Consider the following 20,426-nt stretch of genomic DNA (forward strand, 5'->3'; position numbering starts at 1 on the left):
GAATGAAACAAACAGAAGAGTTGTGTGTGCAAGAGTGAATGAACATTTATTTGTGAAATTAGCCAAAAACACAAAAAAAAGTATATAGCAAAAATAAAAATTACGGGCTGCACTAAGCCAGAACTTGATTAGACGAAAACTGGAATATACAAACTGTTGCACATGTTTATAGCTGTCATTATTCACAGTTTCAGCCATGAGAAAAAATTACTGCACTTTCCATGGCCAGTCAAGTCAGGGGTCATGACTGTGGTGCCGCTGTGAAGAGCAATCAGGGGTGAAGATGTGAAGCAGAGGTAGACTGACAGGTGCTTCACATAAGGTTTTATCTTTGTTCCTCCCTTGTTCTCTGATAGCCGAGCTTGAAGTTTCTTCTTTTTTTTCATTTCTTTGGTTGGTGTTGAATGGATTCTATGGGAGGATTGGGGGCGTGGACTTCTTTTCCCTCACCATACCCGAAGATTTCTTGAATGAGCTGCTCCCTGAAAGCCATCTAATAAAATTTGGCATTTTAGGCAATCTCTAAAACATCAGGATCGATGAAATAAGTTTTATCGATGTGGTTCAAAAGCCAGGACACTTTCCAAGTCTTGCCAATAGATGCTGCCGCCGCTGAAACATCCGCGTCCATTACGTGAAAAAAAAAACAAACAAAAAAGCAAAAAAAAACAATTTTGGGAAATGGTTTTTGATGGCAGAGGACCAGAATAGATTATTCCGGTATTTCAATAGAGATACAGTCGTGGCAGGTCAACAATTCCAATGTATATGATGATTCCAATGAACTTCAGCATCTCCAACGGATTCACGTCTTCCCATGAGCCGTCACGCCGAGCGTATGTGTACTTGTTCAAAATCTTCATCCATGCATACTTATTAGTGTTTCGGCACATGGTCTTCATCATTTCCGCCGTGAAGAGCATCAAAAAAAAAGTCGAGAGCTCGAGCGAATCTCCGAGCGCCGCTCCGCAGCGATGTGTCTATAGGGACACCTAGCTGTCGTCTTGGTTGCAAAACGCGACGCGACCTTGAGCATTTGGCAAACTGTCTTCGCCATACGTTGTAAAGACCCTGAAGCACAAAAATATACCACTGCCATCAATTACAAACCGTATCCACCGCAGAAAACACACAGCGAACGAAAACAGAACTTACGTGCAAGTACGCGCTGACGTTCCAGGCTCCCGAGGCGAAGTCTCGCTGTCGAAACCGAAATCCGACGTTTGTACATTGTTGCCCGACTAATAACCGCTGCTTTCATCGCAAAAAACGAAACCGAAACCGGCCGACGTGCTCGGTGTCAGCTTTCGCTTTTGAGGAGCGCGCGGCGATGCGGACGCCATTTTCTCCGACTGACGCTGCTGCGTCCGTTCAAACTTTTTTTTTTTCACGGCGCCCCCTCATGTCAAAACACTAAAACCAAGGCTGCAATCGAAAGAGCAGTTGTTGAGCTAGACAACTAGATGGCGGAGCACGTCCACGACGCTCCAAAATGAGCGATTTTACGCGGGCGATTTGAATCGATCATATGCGATCGATTGCCTATGGCGTGGTAGCGAAAGAGTTAAACTCAGTTGTCGTTCCTTGTATATCCACAGCAGCATTTTGTGGCTCTCCACCACAGCTGCTGCGCCACAAGCCCTGCTGCCGTCGGGCCCCACGAAGCAGAGCACCCCCTCACCTTGTGTGTGTTTCATCTCGCTCATCCAGTCGCAGGACTGAGGTGTTGAAGAACGGTAGATTGGGCGAGTTGATGTTCCATGGCGAAAGTACATATAAACAGCGCTAAACGACAGGACTAGAAGAGGAGTAGACAAACACGGCGCTGAACTTACAACAGTTGTAACTGAACAGTTGTAAGTTCAGCGCCGTGTTTGTCTACTCCTCTTCTAGTCCTGTCGTTTAGCGCTGTTTATATGTACTTTCGCTGAGGTGTTCCCAGCAAAACTTGCCCAAAAGTGTTTCCAGGCCACAAAAATTGGCAGTATCCAAGTTTGAAAAAATTTTGCTGGCAAGTGTTTTTCACTTTTATTTATCCCAGAATGCAGAACCCTGAACATGTGTTAAACAAAAATTGCAGGAACAGTGGGAGCGCTGTCATTTCAAAATTTATGCTGTGACCTTGTAGCTGAGTCTTGTACTGAAGTCATGGAGTAGAGGCATGTAGTGGATGTTTTTGATGTTCACTTTCTGGCCACAGATTCGAGGTGACCAGGGCTGGAAGAAAGAGCAGCAGCCAGCCCGACTGAAAGCGCAGAGGAAAAAGCAAGAGCAGGCCAAAGAAGAAATCACTCACAGACGCAGGTTGGTTTTCTTCTTTCCACCCTGTGGAAGGTGTCAATCTTGCACAGCAAATACTGCATGCTGAGTGTAGCGTCATGGAGCTGTCCGCCAAGCAGAAAACAAAATGCATAGCTCGGAGGAGATGAGGACACATACCGCTGACTTCCAGCAAAGCTCAACAGGATAGCTAAGCGGGCGAGTTACTTGCAGACCTATGGTAACACCTGCCCTGAGTAGACATATCGGCTCCTGTTGGTGTGCTTGACGAGAATGGAGTAGTGATCTGCTGAGTAGAGCTTATCCGTTTACTCACATTCTTGGCTTTATCATCATCTGCCTGACTGCCGCAACCACGTTATCCCTGCAAACTTCATAGACCCACCGGACTTCCCTTGGAATCCACTCTGTTATTGGTTTGCCAATTGCATTCCTTAAAGTCTTGTATTCCAATCATTCCAGCAGGTTAATAGCTGCTCTTCGACGCCACTTGGCATCCTGCAGAACCTTATTCTGATAAATGGCAGAGTGGGCTTTTTTTTTTTGAAGGAAACGAAGAGGTTGGATGGCAAAACCACGCTTTTTGTCACATAGCTGCGCAACAAGTTTTTCACTTGAGTACATCAAGAAATTATGTAGCGGTATTTACTCGAAATGAAGTACAGATAAAAATGAAATATGTAGGCAGGGTTGCTAATAATGCAATCTGAAAAGCAACTAAACAGTATGTAGCCCCTGAATTTCATTGTTCTAGCGCAGCTGAAGACTCCAACCACTAGTTCTTTGATATGGGTTCATTCTGCCTTACACTTTCAGCCTGTGGGAAGTTTCCCACTGTTAAATAGCAGTAGTGAAGAACCTTGACTCTAACAAGGCAGCAGGGGTGCGATTACGAGTCGCTCTCAATTTTGAGACTGTGACGTCAAAATGACATTCACCACTTGGCACTTATGTCACAACAATGATAACTTGTGCGATTTGTGAAGCCATTTGTTCAGATAATTTGAAGACTGCTATGATCCAGGCTTTTGTATTCAGTCTCTGTTCTAAGCATCTCTAATATAGGGTTGGAAAAATTGGTTGCTAAAAATTCTGAGCCTGTTTGGGGCAAAGTGAAATCATATCTCAATAGCAGCATGCATCCAGACAAAGTATCTGTAATGGCTCTATTTCAACAGCTGCGTGCTTTTGTGCATAGCCATTGATAGATCCCCACAGATAGATCAAAGCCTTTGTACTATTACTATTTTCACTTTAAATTAATGACGCACTTATATCTTTGCACATTCTATAACCCCTATGGACTTCGATGACACTTCATACCTTTCATAAGCTGTGCACTTACCGAAATTAAAAGTCAGATAAACAGTGATTTTATTCAACATCTCAACTCAGTATACAGCTACTGACAAAAATTCTGAGGAAAGGAAAGGGCGCAGTAGCTCTTGACATTTCAATGGACACCTCAACTGAAGGTGCATGTGTCATCGGTCTGAACCCCTGTCGCAAGCTAGCCTCCAACTTGACTAAAGCATGTATGCAAGGAGAAATGCTACGACACCACCCGGAACGTTGTACGACGGACGGTTGGCAGTCGGGGATACCTGATGCCATTTAGTCTACACCTTCATGGATTAGGGGGTGGAGATTGGGGTATGTAGCTTACTTGTCCTGAACTCTGTCACGTGACTTCACTTACATGATGTCACCACTAATTGCACTTGTGTTACCTAGCATTAATTATGTTAATGTTACTTACTGTTAATTGTGTGGCATCATCATCTTCATCACGAAATATTACACCAATCACAAGTTTCCCCTCACAACATATTACACCAATCACGTGACTTCGCATGACATCGTCTCGTGATGTCACAAGGTGCCATTTTTTGCGGACATGACCTTGAAAGTGAGCCATTCGGATTAATAAACACAGCCAAGACATCAATATCTAGACACAAGCGTATGAGGCCTATTCAGTAACATATCCACCTTGATCATGGTTGACAGTCACACTTTGAAACAGTATCGTTTGGAGTAATCAGCTTTCAGTTACCCTTTTTTAAATAAACATTAAAATGAAAACAAGGTTAATTTCAAATTCCCTGTTACCTGCAGTGCCTATGCACAGCACTTGATTCAGTATTGTGACCGAGTTGCAGTGACATAAAAGTGACAGATGCATGTAAAGCGTCTTGTTTAATTGAACATATTTAGGCTTCTCGTGTTTGTTATATAAGTGTTTATTCGCAATAAATACAAAAGCGGAAGGAAAAGATTTTGCTGGGCATCTGTTATCGTTAGCCAGAAGCACCTGACCCTGTGGAACTGAAAGGGACAGTGAGGAGATATGTAGTGGAGAATTATAAAATATAGTACACTGGGGCGCCACGCCTGCTGCTGTGGTAAAGTACCATGGTAGACACCGCGTAGGCACTGTAAATTAAGCTTTGGAATGGAGCTCTGTTTCCTCGAGGACAGCCTTTTTCTGGCAGTGGTGGGCCTCTGCTGTGGGGGTCCATAGCCACCCCTTGCGATGAACAAAGCCTTTCTCCTAGCAGTGCAGGATAGGTCCCTGAGTAAAGGGAAGCCATGTCAAGAGGCAAAAAGGTAGAAGTGAGGGGGCGCTTTGCTCGCCACTGGCAGCAGGCCCAGATGGGCTGAAGAAGCTCGGTCCAAGGGATCCCCCCCCCCCCCCCTGGAGGAGGGCAAGGTTGTGTAGCCTTGTATCTATCTCATGCCAAGCTGCAATATGCTATGCAGCAAATACATGCAGCGCAGCTCTCACAGTTATGGTGCTCGGTTGCTGACCCGTAAGACGCAGGTTCGATCCCGGCCGCGGCGGTTGAATTTCTTTGGAGGAGAAATTCTAGAGGCCCGTGTACTGTGCGATGTAGGTGCACGTTAAAGAACCCCAGGAGGTCGATATTTCCGGAGCCCTCCACTACGGCGTCTCTCATAGCCTCAGTCGCTTTGGGACGTTAAAACCCCATAAACCCATTAAGAACACACATGACACTTAGAAGTGCAAAAGGGTTAGGACAACATGAAGGAACACATACAACACTCAGTGTCGTGCATGTTCTTTCATGTTGTCCTAACCCTTTCGTGCAGGACCAACTAGCCTGGCAAATCTTATTGCAATGACATTTTATCACAACTAGTGCCATTTGTGGCAAACCAGTGCTGCGACAAGGAGGGGGACAAGAGGAAAACGATGCAGGTGAAGGGTTAACACATGCATGCAAGAACACTGGTTAACTGTAGGTCGTTTTCTCTTCCGCTAACTTTAAACTGAACTAAGAATGCACTCCAGAAAGAAAACATAAAAACAGGCATTTGTTAGAAATTAAATATGTCATAGGGCCAAATGTATAGTAAAAGAACATTTGAAGTACAGTCAAACCCACTTATAACAATGCTGGTTATAACAGTATATCGGATATAAGCAATGGTCAGTCACAGCACTGTCAGCTTTAACATGTGTTCTATGGTAAACTAAACGCTTATAGCAATGCTGTTAGAGCACGTTATTGGTTATAACAATTAAATCTGGTCATAAAAGAAACAAAAACATGGAAGCACTACAACTGCACGTGCCAACCAATGGACTGAGCCAGCGTAGAGCCCGCATTCGGAGACACCACCACCGGGTGCGGCGACGCAGGCAGGAGAAATGACAGATGCATTCAGGCCTGTGCAGAAAAGGGGAGCAGTCCAATTTCTGAGGGGTGCGTTTCTCTTTGTTTCTGCATTCTGCGCTGTGTCTGGCACCTACAGCGCATGCGTTGTCCCATCTTCCCCTGTTCTTCCCAAGGGCATGCATCACTGGCCACGTGCGCAGTGCGCACTCCCAATCATTTGGGGCAGTGCACGCGCTTTGCCAGCGTGGTTTTTCTCTGGTCAGCTGTCACTGCACCCTTGGATTTCCCGTAAGAATTGCTTCTGGAAAGCGGGCTTGATGCCAGTGACGCGGAGGCATGCAAACCTCTCGCCAGTGCAGTAATGACTGCAGTGTGTTGAGTCAAAGAATTCTTGCACGCTGACAATGTAGTCATGACATATGGAGACCTCACTGACATGGCAGCTGTCACCAGCACAGAGAACAATGAACAGGAACCCTTACAAGCTGTGGTGTAATAGTAAAAGCTTGTAATTCGATGTAGTACATTAATTCGGACTGCCAGCACAGTCCTGTCCATGGCTTCTGAAGGGAGCACAGGCATGACTGGCACGGCAAGCGTTCAGCCCCGTTCAAACCTGAATTTTATGCGGCAGAGTCATTTGTGCACCTGCGACATGCGTACAATGCCAGGCATGACTTCAAATGCACGGCTGCACCTCGAAATCAGTCAGACCGCATGAGCTTCGCGCAGGCCTGTATCAGCCAGCTAACAGAGCCGTGCTGCACGCCCTTTCGGGCGATCACATTCGTCCTTTCTTTGGTTCTTCCACTGCACACTCGTTACATGTGGTTTGTGCGGTGAAGCCTCCTCACACATGACGCTGCCACTTGTGAGAGGTGTGACGCACTAGTGGTCTAGTTCCAGCACTACTGCGTTGCACCGTGAAAATAAATGCTCTAAAGTTTGTCATCTTTTCTTTTTTCGGCACAACCCGGTTATATAACAATAATAAATGCACTATAAAGTTTGTCATCTTTTCTTTTTTCGGCACAACCCGGTTGTAACAATGGTATTGCTATGTAACTTGAGTAATGTTTTAAGTGGGTTTGATTGTATTTAAAAAATATCACTTTCTCATATTTCATCCGGGTATACAGAGTTTAAAACAGTTATTGATCAATTTGCACTCACCCTACCACCGTGGTTCGCTTAGCTGGTAGAGCGACTGCTCTGGACAGTTGGTGGTCCCAGGTTCGATCCCCTGACGAGTTTTGCTACTACAAAGTTACTGTGAAAGCTGTGCAGTTTTTGTGCCTGTAAAGCTGCACTTGGGTGCAGGGACTCTGGAACGTTTTTGGGAGTGGGGGCGGGGGGGGGGGGGGGGGGCAAGTATTGTCTTTGCTTCATCACCATCAGCCGGCCGCTCCCATATGCCTCCAATTAACCCGGTCCTGTGCTAGCTGCATCTACTTGACTCTTGCAAACTTCTTATTAATTATTAATGTCTTAATTCATTGTAGCCATTTCAATTTCACATAATTGCATCCTCGCTTAATCTACATTGGTATATACACTATAAAAATGGTTGGAAATTTCAAAATTACTGAAGCCTGCGCAGACCGCGCAAGTGAATAAACGGATTCGAAAGCTGCAAAAAAAACATTTTTAATATTTCTGAATTCGCGCTCACACTGAAGCAAATGTGAACTGATATATTCATGAAAGTAGGCACTAGGTACAAAGCTATAGTATAGCAGACTGACGAGCTTCAAGGCTAGCAGGAGAGGTTATCAAAGGAGGCCGAAGGTTGCTGTTCGTTCTGCCGTTCTGGATACGAACTCTTTCATAACGGCATCCAAATGCAGGTCTGCAACTCTCTTCTTGTGCACGTGGAGGAGGAGAAGGTGTGTCAGCCTCCTCTGCGTCACTCGATTGCGCAGAAATGTTTTTACTCTCCTCAGAGCACTGAAAGATCGCTCTCCTGAAGCAGCTGGCGCAGATACCGTACAACCTGGTCCATCGTATTACACATGCCTGTAGACTTCCCCGGCAGAATTTGTAAAATGCGTTCACTTGCGACCGGACCCTCGTCACTCAGGAGCGTTGGGAGAAGCACGAGTTGCGCTGAAAGCCTGCTGATGTCAAAATGTGCTCGAGGCTAATCGGTTGCTCCATGCCAGGCTGTTCAAATCGCCGTCGGATCTCAGTGGTAATACAGGGTCTGTCCTGAAAGTAATGAGACTTGTCACGGTGTGGCGCGTGCTCGCGCTCAATCGGGAAACCGCTTTTGGGGGAAGGAGCGGGAACCTTCAGCTTCACATTGCGACGAGCTTAGTTGGCTGCTAGCAGGCGAAGCGAGTGGACGTCTTCAAGCGTGTACCCATATTTCGTTGCTGCGTTGAGGAATCCATGGAGCGAACGTTGGAACAGCGCTACGCGGTGAAGCTTTGCAATAAACTGGGTAAGTCACCTACGGAGTCAATCAACGTGATCAAGACAGCATGTGGGAAAGATGCAATGTCCACGTCGTGTGTTCTAATGGCACAAGGCATTTAAAAACGGTCGTGACGACGTTCACAACAAGCAGCGGTCCAGGCGCCTGTCGATGACAGTTACGGACGGTAACATTGACTGTGTTGTCCTGAACGTCTTCACGGCCATTTGTAAATGCTTGGTGCCATTGGAACCCTTGTGATCCGGACATAGCATCATCACCACATGCTGTCAAATGTCTCTGTCGGTGATTTATTGCAAAGCTTCACCGCGTTGCGCTGTTCCATGGTTTCCTCGACGCAGTGACGAAAGAGGGGTGCACGTTTGAGCACGTCCACTCGCTTGACCTGCTCGAAGCCAACTGAGGTCTTTGCACTGCGAAGCTGAAGGTTCCCGATCACGCGCCACACTGCGACTTGTCTCATTACTTTCAGGACAGACCCTGTACGATCGATAACGGCAAAAAACTCTTTTCTCTGTAATGACTTGCCGTCAAGCACTGCAAGCTCCTCAGGCTTGTCTGTGAATTGAAGCCTTCTGGGCGCTTGAGGTTCCTTTAGACCTAACTCTGTTGCTCTTGAGTTCGTCCGCTGCCACAGACGTCAAATGAGGCGCTCGAGCAGTCACAAAGAGCCTCTGCTGCTTCTTTTGCTCCTGCAGCGCAGTAAACTGGGCATTGAAGCATCCGCGCTAATTCCTCGCATGGGCCAAACGGCTATAGAAAGGTTAATGCCCAATAAAGTTTCGAACTTCTTTAATACTTTCTCACACCCTTTTAAGGCTGCCTTGCTGGTGCCACTGGGAGAGCTTTGAGCTTGCACCAGTTCCTGCAAAGTTGCCTGCACCATTTCATAGTTCTCAACGAACCTTTCCATTGATTTCACTCTTATCCACCTCGTTGGACACAGTGGTAGCAGTAGGGTACAATCTTGCTCACCGGCATCATTACCCGGGGGAGTATTGCATTGGAAACATCCTTTACAATGTTGAGAGTAAATGACATCGCAGTTCCTGGAGTGCCAAGTCTAGGCAGTGGTTACTGCAGTGCACAAATATCGACCGTGGTTCAGATTCCATAATCCTTTTCTGCACGGCAGTAAATTTGCCTGCCATGTTCGCGGCCCAGTCAAAACAGTGCCCCCTTAGGTTCTGAAAGCCCAGGCCCAGACGCAAAATCATGTCCCTCAAGGTTCTATACATCTTGGCTCTGCTGTCTGGTGCATTGTACATGCCAAGAAATTTCTCACGAACTTCCAGTGTTATCCCATCTACCCAACGCACACAAAATGTGAACTGCTCATTGCCTGTTACGTCGGTGGTACCGTCAGCAATGATTTCATAAAACGGACTGCATCTGATGTCTTTGATGATGCCTCGCTGAACGCTGTGCGCCATAATTTCTATGAGCTCGTTCTGTGTGTCGCTGCTCAGCTAACTATCTCGCTTCTCCAGCCATTTCTTCAAAGCTGGCACGTCTTGCGATCGTTCATCTAGCAGATCAAGGAGATTGCCTTCGTCCTTCGTTTGCCCTTGTAAAGCTTGACCCGTGCGGCATAGGTAACGCACCGAACTCACTATTGCACGCAGTGCCTGCCTGGCTTCCTCCTGCAGTCTGCTGCTGTGTTACAATAATAGCTGCACTACACGCATTCCTTTTTCTTTCGACAGTTGGCAGCTTGCGGAAACACAGTGAAATTGGCTCTTCTCGTGACACTGAAATTTTTCAACAGCCTTTTTCTAATTACTGAACCCGTTGTGAATGAAACACAGTTCCACTGCTGTAACGTTTTTTCCCCTTTCCTTGAAAGCTATCTGACACAAATTGCAAAACACGACGTCGTGTTCGTAGTCATACGACAGCCACATAATTTCTCAAACCATGCATATTTACAGGACCTTCCGGTCTGGTTCGTTGGAAATTTGTAGCTCTTTGGCGGCAGTGATCGAACATCCGGGGGCGTGTCGTTATGGCTCACGATTTTCAGACCCGCGATTTTGCAATCTTGAGACCCAGATATCTTCCGAGGCAACAACTTTGTACATCTGTAGTTATTAAAAAATACCCTCAAGGGATGAGAGACGTGTAAGTAGACCGTGTTACATTTCACCACCGCTGTGCGAGATCAATGTGGACGCAGTAGTATCATTCCAAGCACCGGACAATTCGCTTGGCCGACTGCCGTCACAGGAATCGTGTCCAGACAGATCCACTTGCCACGTGTCGTCGTGTGTGTGCGTGCGTGCAGAGAGCACGGTGCTCGGGGAGAGGGTGTTTGCCCCAGGCCGGATCCGGGTCTGAGTCAGCGACGCTTGCCATGAACATCACCGCTGGTTTGACACGTGCGCGTCTTCGGAACCTTTCCCTCTGAAGGATGCTCCTGCCGCTAGGTCGCCGTCGAGACACCTGCTGTGCGGGTGTCAGATTTCTCTCTGGGGCCAGCTTCTCTTGCCGTTCATACAAGATGCAGTATTAAACCTTGTTCTTGTTAGACGATGCCGTCGTCCTTTGCCGGAACCTGCCGATGCTCTCCGCGGGACACCGGACTGCCAGGTCAACGCTATCCTTGGGGCTAGCGTGCGACAGCGGTGGGATGTCGCAGGCGAGCCCCATGTAACAACTGGTATAAGTCTACGTTTGGTACGTCTTATGTGCTTAGACCGAAGCGGCGAGCACCACCAATCGAGCGAACCGCATCAGCTATCATCAGGGGGGGCTGCCCGCCCCTGGAAAAAAGTTGGGGAGAAGCAGCAGCCCCCCCCCTCTGTTCCAGAGTCCCTGCTTGGGTGGATGGTAATGAGTAATTACTCCCGTATAACCGGATGTACTGCAGCAATGCATTGCTTCATAGTAGCATAGCAACAATATAAAAATGTAATGTAAACTGCAACATGTGAATTATGTACTATCACAAATGCAACAGAGCTGTGGTATTGAAGTACGCTGTCCTTGCTGTGCTGCGGGTACACACCAAGTGGACAGCCTTTTTTTTTTCAAACTCTTGTGTCTCGCTCCAGCAAGCCCTTCAGGATGCATGTGTGTGGTGCTTTTATTTATTATTCACCAGGCCCCTGAGTGAAGAAGAGAAAGCCGCAGCTCGCAAAGAGATGATGGAGAATGCCCACTGGCGTGATGAACAGCGCAAGACCTTTGTCAACCAGTATCGCCAGAGTGAAGCAGTTGAAGAGGAGAGGCACTACAAAAGGACTGGGGAAGGATTTATCAGGTAATACTTCTGTGTGCCTTGCGATTCCCCAAAACACATTCCTTGAGTTGATGCCTGAAGCCGTTTTTAATGGAGGAGCATTACTTGGCTCGTTGTGCGAAAACCCTGCCGTAGCCAGGAAGTTATGGCAGGCACACACAGCATTTACTCGAAGTAACACTTGTTGCTGGGCTAGTCAGTGCATAGTTCTACATACAAACGTTAGCGCAAAAAACTAGCCTTTTGCACTAACGTTTATACACATGGCAGAAACACCGCACAGCCCTAAGAGACTGCTCATGCTTTTTCGTATATAGCTGCCGTTCGTTTAGCCACATCCTGAGAAATTTCTGTCTGCCACTCTGGGTATTTCGTGGCCTTTTATTGGAAGCACCTGATCACTTGTATCGTTGAAGATCATCACACCTGACTTACCGTATTTACCCGAATGTAACGCGAGTTTTTTTACCATAAACAGACGTGAAAAGTCACCCCGCGCGTTACATTCGAATACTAGGTATAAAAATGTTAAGAAAGGCACCAAACGCTCATTATTAGGCTCGCTTAATGTGCCGCATTTACGTGCGTGTCGATTGACCTGCTCCTTCAAAGTCGCGCGCTCCAAATTCAGCGGTCAACCAATATGCGAACCACGCCAGGATGAGTCGTGAATGTGGTGCAAACGCAAAAAAGGCAGAGCAGACGACACCGCACCAGCAACGAGTCACCTTGAAACATGGAGGAAAAAAATGAGGGAGCGCGACGCCAAGCGGCCAGCCTTCACAAGCCAAGCGCGCAAGAGAAGCGTGCGCTCCTCCCGCGCGCTATCACGTGGCGTGGTCACGGGAGGACCGACTTTCTCCTTTTTAGTGCATTTTTACTTTTTACGACTGGCTTCAAAACATCGCCGGTGACGTAGCGGTCCGTTTGAGCCACGTGACCTACGCCACCGATTCCTCAGGCAGTGCATAGCCGCATGGTCTGTGTTTCGACACGTTTCCAAAATGGCGTGCTCTCGCGCTCAGTATACCGCTGGGTGCAAGCGCAACGCTATTCTACTCGCCGAAAAAGTCGGTAACTCAGCGGCCGCAAGAAGCCTGGACATCAACGAATCGACGATAAGGGGATGGAGGAAGCATCGCCAGGAGTTGTTCTATTGCAACAGTCAAAGAAAAGGTTTCCGTGGGCCCAAGAAAGGCCGCTTCCCGGATTTGGAGCGTCGTCTTGCGGACTTTGTTGGTGAACAACACTCCCGGCTTCTTGGTGTGAGCATTGAGATGCTTCAGTGCAAAGCACGTGAACTTGCGCAAGACGCGGGTTTGGCGCCAAACCAATTCAAGGCATCGCGCAGCTGGATACAGAAGTTCATGCGAAGGGCCAGTTTTTCCCTTCGACGCACTACCTCGATTTGTCAGAAACTACCCGAGGACTTCGAGTCGAAACTTCTCGCGTTTCAGCGGTATGTCATTGATCTCCGCCGCTCTACCAACATGCCACTTGGACACATCGGGAATGCGGACCAAACCCCCGTGTACCTTGATATGCCAATGGTTAGAACAGTGCACAAGTCTGGTGAACACGAAGTTCGGATAAAAAGCACTGGAAACGAAAAGAATCGCATAACAGTTATGCTCGCATGTTTGGCTGAAGGTCGCAGCTCCCTCCCTTCATAATTTTTCGCCGGAAGACTATCCCGAAAGAAAAATTTCCGAACAACGTTGTCGTACGCTGCCACAAAAAAGGCTGGATGAACTCGGGACTCGTCATAGATTGGATTTCCAGCGTTTGGGACCGAAGGCCAGGTGCATTGCTGCATCCAGCATCAATATTGGTGCTGGATTCTTTTCGAGGTCACCCGGCGTGAAAGAAAAGCTGCAGTGACCATTTGGTTGTTATACCGGGTGGAATGACGTCCATTCTTCAGCCCTTGGATGTTTGCTTGCGGCAGCTGTATTGGGACTGGATTGAATGTGGATCGACATCAACACCTGCAGGGAGACTGAAACGCCCGAGTGCATCTACTGTTGCCCAGTGGGTTTCAGCTGCTTGGTACGGGCTGCCTCATGAAACCGTCCGCCGCGCATTTCAGAAATGTTCCATTTCAAACGCCCTCGACGGAAGTGAGGACCATCTGTTGTGGGAAACAACTAGTCTCAAAGAGGAGTCCAGCTCTGATGACGACATCAGTGGCGAGGATGAAGATAGGGCATAATTTGCAGGCACTGTACTTCAATAAAGCTGCTCTCGACTTTTCCTATAGTTTCCTGCGTTAGATTCGTGCTCTATAATTTCGGTTCCTCCGGTTAAATTCGTGTTTTCGCGTTTTTTGATCTTGCGCGTTCGGGATATTCAAAATTCCGCAAGTGCGCTTCCCCGCATAACAATGTTGCCCCCAACAAGATGGCGGACCATGCGTTTCCAGCTGAAACAAAGCAAGAAAGACTGGTTTTTTGTTTGATTCTTCCAAAATACGTTTCTTACATTCTATCCACACCTTTAGCGCCTGTCCTGAAGCCCATGTAGTTCCTTTATAGCGAAGTCGGCCATCTTGTTAGGGGCAACATTGTTATGCGGGAAAGCGCACTTGCGGAATTTTGAATATCCCCTATTGGGGTCGCGTTACATTCGGGTAAATACGGTACAGTGAAAGCTCGTTAATTCGACCCCCGTTAATTAGGCAAATCGGATAATTCGACGCGCGCGCGAGGTCCCTACAATTATACATAGGAGTCTATGGGGCGAAACTCTCGTTAATTCGAACAAATTCTGCCATGCGTCGGTTAATTCGACTTCGCTCCGCAGCCCGCCAAGCCGGTGTGCCGAGAGCAAAAAGAAAAAAACACTGCCATGAGCAGCGCTACTGTACGGCTGATAGGCCATCCCTATGGTCATATCATCCATCCATCCGTCTATCCATCCGAGGAAGCGAGTTAGCGGCGGCCGAAGCGGCTGGCGTCTTTTTTTTTTTTGTGCTTTGTTGTGTCGCAGCAGTCGCTATCACGGTTATTTACGGCGCCTTTTTCGGTAAATGCGCGCTTTGTCAGCGTGTTTACTGCGCTACTTGTTGCTGTTTTGTTGCGACTGAGAGAAGGGTGAAAGGAAATCGCAAGGGATTGCCTACTGGCTCAGCCACCACCGCTGCCATGTGCAGATAGAGGAGAGTTAAAAGATCAGAGAAAAAGATAGAGAAAAGATAAGACACCCGTCCACAGTCCCTGTGCAGATAAGAGGAGAGTTAAAAGATCAGAGGAAAGATAAGACGCGTGTCCCAGCAACAACGCCGTCCCCGCGGACGCTGGTTGAAAAAACAGATAAGCGGGGAGCGGCGCTCCCTTCATCTCCTCCCCGCGCTGCTTTCCGGTGGGTAGCGCGCAGGGCCTGCGCGCCGCCTCGCCTTGGTGTCCTGTCAGCTGACCGAGGATGAAATAATTGAAGTGACAGGCGCTGACAACGACGACGATTTACGATTGTGAGCAGTTGCACCAAATGCCGAAGTGCACGGTGAAAGAAGCCCCAGAAGCCTTGTCCGTGCGGGAGGACTTCTGTGAAGAAATCCCTGACGGCGCGTGTGCCGCGGAGCACCTGGCAGCTGTTAGAGCTATCGTAGTCGCTCAAATTCGCTCGAAAAAGCGGACGGTGATTACAGATTTCCTTGCCAACTAAAGGTATACGTCCTGTTGCGGCAAACATTGTTTTTTGTTGTTCATTCGATAATTCGACATTCGGATAATTCGACAATTTTTCGCGGTCCCGTCAGTGTCGAATTAACGAGCTTTTACTGTAGTTGCGCTAAAACTGAAACCTAGAGCGTTTCCTTAGTCTCCACAGCAATTAACCAGAGTTTGCAAATCTTCCTGGCTATCTGCTAGCAATACAATATGTATAGTGCCTAGAATATACTGGCCAGTATTCTAGGCACTATACAATATGGTCCGCATACATTAAACTGGCGGCGCTGCACCTGGAGAGCCACCTGGCATGAAACACTAAATGGCAACGTTGGCGCTCTTTCCCAAACTGTTTTCTCCGGAGCCGAACTGCTTTCACGCGACGCGTCGATGGGTCGAAATGAAAAAAAAAAAAAAGAGCACACGTCCTTCAACAACAACATTAACCGATATATTTGTTACAAGCTGTCGCAAATATCTCCATACAAACGCGCCCGCAACAGAAATGCAGACCTCTGTATGTGTTGCTGGTAGCGCCCTACGGCCCCTCGCATTTGCGGCCGTCACACTGCCCAGTCAAGAGCACTATATTATAGGCTTCAGGTATTATTTCCGGCCATGCTGCAGCACTTTAGTCATCAAAAGCCAAGCAAAGTCAACCACAAATAAATTTAAACAAACAAAATGGCATCCAAAAGGTGAAGCACTCGGTTATAGCTTTGAGCACTTCCGAACTAAACATACATGGAACGCCAACCAACAATAAGCGCTCAACTCAGAATGATCAACAGTCGCGGGCTGGGCCGTGCGTCATGCACGGCCGCTGCTGAATAGCTACCTACCCACAACCACCTCAAGTGCAAATAGTTTCAAACCAAAATTTTAATTTTCTTTAGCAGAGCTCAATAAATACAATTTTTAACTTAGGCAGTGTTCACATTATTTTTTCGCGTTGCTTGTTTCTAGTGCGTAGCTGGTGTCCAGAGTGCACATTCAAGATCAAATGAAAATGAGTTCCCCAAACTCATTTGATGGCGAATGTCATTAGAATATAATGACATTAAATGTACCTGTGTAGAGTAGATTAATGACATGAAGTTTGCTATTGTGATGGGTATAAATCAATGATCCTTTGCTCCAAGTCACTATTTACCTGTAGCTTCAAACCCGCTGTAGTGAAGGGCTCCGAAAATTCCGACCACCTGGGGTTCTTTCACTGACATCGCACAGCATACGGGGCTCTAGAATTTCGCCTCCATTGAAATTCAACCGCCGCAGGCGGGTTCGAACCCGCGTCTTTCGGGCAGCATGCAAGCACCATAACCACCGAGCCACTGCGGCAGCACGCCTGTAGTTGGTGTACTTCAGTATTAATATTGCTGTTTTAAAGGGGGCTAATAACTGACCAAAAAGTGCTAAAACGTTGTTGTAAATAAAGAGATCCTGCTGCATCTTAACAGAAGCAAGTATTTTAATGCAGGTGAAATGAGCATTTATTGGCACTGAAAATTGTGAAAACAACCGTATAAATGACATGTATCTCTGATTCAGGACTTGTATATATAGTTGCTTTTAATAGTCGCTATTAGATGGTGTTTGGTCACAGTGGTAGCATGTGAACGTTCATTAAAGCTGTCAGTGCACTGTACGGTTGATGAAATGCTAGTAAACGTTACTGCCTTAGTAGTAGTTTCTGGTTTCTCACTTCTGCTAGCATGAAATCATCACTGTGTCCGCTTATTATAGTTTCCAGTGTCAGGGTACATAAAGATGAGCACGCATAAAACCCTTTGAGATGATTCAATGAACACACAGCACTTTTATGTACACAATTTAATTGTCCTCCACTACGCAGTTGATGACCATGGCTGTCCCATTTCAGGCCCCTGCTGGCAAAGGCTGCAGACTCTGGGAGCGTGGAAAACCGCATCAGGCAAAAATTGTGCACTGTGCAAAGGTCGAGCGGTGCCATGGACAGCCACTTTGCTAGGAAATAAACTCCGAGATCACGAAAACTGCTGCAGTGCCGTTTTCACCCTGCAAGCAAAAGGGCATTATTACCACAAGGTGGCTGGGATGTGTTGGATGAAGGGACATACTTGTCAAAGAGCGTTGTGTCACTGGTGATAAGAAGAGACTGCAGCAGCTTTTGGACCCCCAACTCTCGCAACTTGGACTGCCTTTCCCGAGCACCTGCATCGAAAGAGCATTCCATTAACAGTGGAATTACACAAAGCACTCTTACTGCAAGAGGACAGGGCATTCCACCAACACCTTCACACAGTTTTTTAAAAAATAAGCTTTCTGAATGAGAAAAGCGCTTTTTTCGGCCAGAGCATAGAATACAGCCAAGACGCAACAGCAGGCTGGTTAACTAACTATTACTCATAGGCTCCTTACGTGCAGCCCACCGCAAGTAATATCCATATCAGTTTTTAAAACTTCGAAAACACTTACCCTCAGCGCTGTGGCCCAACTAATTTTACCTATGTCGCTCTAAAATACAAGCACTTTTGAGACGCTTGAAGGCAAAGCTACCTCTCCAGTGCACATAACTCATCGAAATAGCCAAAGTTTTGTTTGGGCACAGCGTCTAGGGTAACTGCGTTTTCAAAATTCTAAAAAGTGGGCTACATGTCCATCAATAATTAAGGGGAGACGCGGGTCTTGAACAAAAAAATGCATATTCAGGATCAATACAATCTAAAGTTCCTGTCTAAAAAGTTCTATAAATTTCATGCCTACGATGCTCAGAAATGGCAATTTCAGAGGAGCGAACTGTGTCCTCGATGGCCGCCACCTTGGGTCTGTGTGAAAGCTGGGCCTTGCTCACTACTGTGAAATATTTTTGGAACATCCGCATTCCGCCGTTTTTTGAGGCCTCCGAATGGCTGTGATGCATTTTCTCAGCTTTTTTACCCACATGACTAGCCTTACGGAACTTTGTTTTTATGGTGCAACTTCAATTAATCTTAAACTGTTGAATTCAGAGAGAACTAAACTGTTAAGCTATGCTGTTTTTGTGTGGCTGAGTCAAACATTTCAAATTGTGTAAACCATAAAATGTCACCTAACTATACTTCACAATTATGGTGCTTGGACAAAATTTAATATTTCTATATGATGATCTACTGCAACAATATAATTAGCATAGCTTCAGATGGCAGGTCTTTGTCTACAGCCTCACTTCAACTGAAACCAAAATATGTAGAAAGAGTCTTAACGACCCGTAAGAATTTAACTGATTAGGCTTCAGTTATTTTCCTCTAATATCAGAACTGATTGAGATATACTGAAACTAATTATATTTTTGAAAACAGGCAGAAGAAACACATATGCACGGCTAATTTCATTGTGATATTTTTAATAATAAAAATGTTCATTTCAAGACCCGCCTCCCCCTTAAGGAGCCTAACAGTTATAGTTAACTATTCAATATTAGTTAACAAGCGTGCTAGTTAGCACATATTAGCTGTATTCTAACGTACTACAGCACTGACAACACTATGCCGAAAAACAGTGCTCTTATAACTCAAAAAGCCGATTTTTAAAAATTGCGTAACCTCTTAGGTGAAAACACCCTGTATACAAGGTTTTGTTGTTTACAAACAAACATGGGTGCATATGGTGATACTACTAGTCCCAAAGCACTTGTGGTATAAATGACGCTGCGTTTGAAATGTTTGTGCCGGGTCCCCCCTGGGGACGCACTCTGCAAACAGCAAGTTGTCTGGGGCTAAACTGCAGTGTCTCCAGAACCATGAGAAAGTAGCGCCATCCAGTAGTTGCTGGCCGCAGGTGCTCGTTTTCCAAGAGAACAATGGTCTGACATGGCTCTTGCAGCTGCAGAAATGGCGAAGTGGTCAGACCCTGCCAGCTTTGAATCTGGCACACACAAGGGTGTGCCAATATTCGCTACTAGCGCGGCGAGTATTTGCACAAAACAGCAAAGCACTAGCGGTGGTGTTGCTTTACAGTGCCATACGGCCAGTATACAGGGTGTCCCAGCTAACTCTGAATGTGACCAAATGCATGGCTGTCGTATTGAACACAGACAAGCAGAGTCAACACAGCAAGCCTACAACTCCATTTAAAATAAAATATTGAGATTAACGACCCATTATGGAGACTAGCTGAGATACATTAATTATATTTTTGAAAACAGGAAGAAGAAATACATGTACACACCTAATTTGTATCTCCAACAGTAAAAATTTTAATTTTAAGACCCACATCTGTATATCGGGCAAACCGGCAGGTGCCTGAACTGCTTGAGCACCGCCGGCAGGTACGCAACAAAAGCGGCCTGGACGACCACTGCAAGATGTGCAAACCTTTCTTCAAGCGCACGTGCGAGGACCGAAACAGAAAGGGTCATCACTGAGGCAATGGTTGATCGCCAAAGCAGGAGACGAAGTGCCTCGGCATCCCTTCCATTTTACTTTCAGACAAGGAGTTGAGTTTTCTAGGTCCACTATAATTAAGTCTCTGTTTTGCTTTGCTTGACATTTGTTCTTTAGAAGTGTTTAACTTTTTCTTTTGACTCTGTATGCCTTTCAGCATTTGACACAGCTTTCGCGTAGCATTATGTTGCGTTGTGCCTCTTTGACTCTGCCTTGCTTCGACTTTTAACACAGTTTTGCGGTATTGTCTTGTTCTTTGTTTCTGTCAATTCCCTCATGCTGAGGGGACAGCAAAAGTCGATAATTCACTCTTCTGTATCCTGGTTTCTTTTGGCTCTTCCTGGTCATTGTTTTTTTTTGGTACGGGGGTGACGTTGCGTTGCCTCGATGTGCTGTTTCTTTGATGTTGTGTGCAACGATGTGTATCTGTGTTAGATAGTTTTCCCACACCTGCTGCTTTCCCTGGTCACGTCGGTCCTGGATGGCATTATAAAAGCTGCTCGTTTCTCCAAATAAATGTGTTGGTAGTGAGCGCCAGTCGTTTGTCCTTGTCCTTTCGCGCTGCATTCTTTAACCATGATCACTGACCAACAAGCCCAAACAGCCACTTTGGTTCGTCAGATTGGGTGCCTACTTTAAACTTAGTTCTTTTATACTCTGGAAATTGTCTCAAAACGTGATGTCTGTGAGTGCTGTCAAATTTTCACATGCGACAGAAAGAAGCAGGGACATCCCACGTCGCTTGAAACTGCT

General features: G+C 46.6%; 2 protein-coding genes across 8 annotated transcripts in view; one reads left to right on the forward strand and one right to left on the reverse strand.

The window, feature by feature from the left end:
* The window catches only part of Cwc25 (CWC25 spliceosome associated protein homolog), a 36,947-nt gene extending 16,742 nt beyond the window's left edge, over positions 1 to 20,205 (forward strand). The window contains exons 7-9 of one of the 2 annotated variants that reach the window (XM_089578154.1): positions 2,201 to 2,304; positions 11,465 to 11,623; positions 17,153 to 20,205. In XM_089578154.1, coding sequence (XP_089434280.1) covers positions 2,201 to 2,304; positions 11,465 to 11,623; positions 17,153 to 17,267 — 378 coding nt within the window. In that variant the 3' untranslated portion in view covers positions 17,268 to 20,205. The remainder of the gene's footprint in view (positions 1 to 2,200; positions 2,305 to 11,464; positions 11,624 to 17,152) is intronic. The other variant, XM_089578155.1, reaches the window with a different exon arrangement.
* The window catches only part of LOC149349231 (armadillo repeat-containing protein 8-like), a 315,354-nt gene continuing 312,016 nt past the window's right edge, over positions 17,089 to 20,426 (reverse strand). For 5 of the 6 annotated variants that reach the window (XM_089578152.1, XM_089578150.1, XM_089578148.1 and 2 more), the window contains one exon: positions 17,089 to 17,463. In XM_089578152.1, coding sequence (XP_089434278.1) covers positions 17,303 to 17,463 — 161 coding nt within the window. In that variant the 3' untranslated portion in view covers positions 17,089 to 17,302. The remainder of the gene's footprint in view (positions 17,464 to 20,426) is intronic. The other variant, XM_089578149.1, reaches the window with a different exon arrangement.

This window comes from Amblyomma mixtum, chromosome 3, assembly GCF_055824585.1.
Source record: "Amblyomma mixtum isolate Tamu chromosome 3, ASM5582458v1, whole genome shotgun sequence".
Taxonomy (NCBI): Eukaryota; Metazoa; Arthropoda; class Arachnida; order Ixodida; family Ixodidae; genus Amblyomma; species Amblyomma mixtum.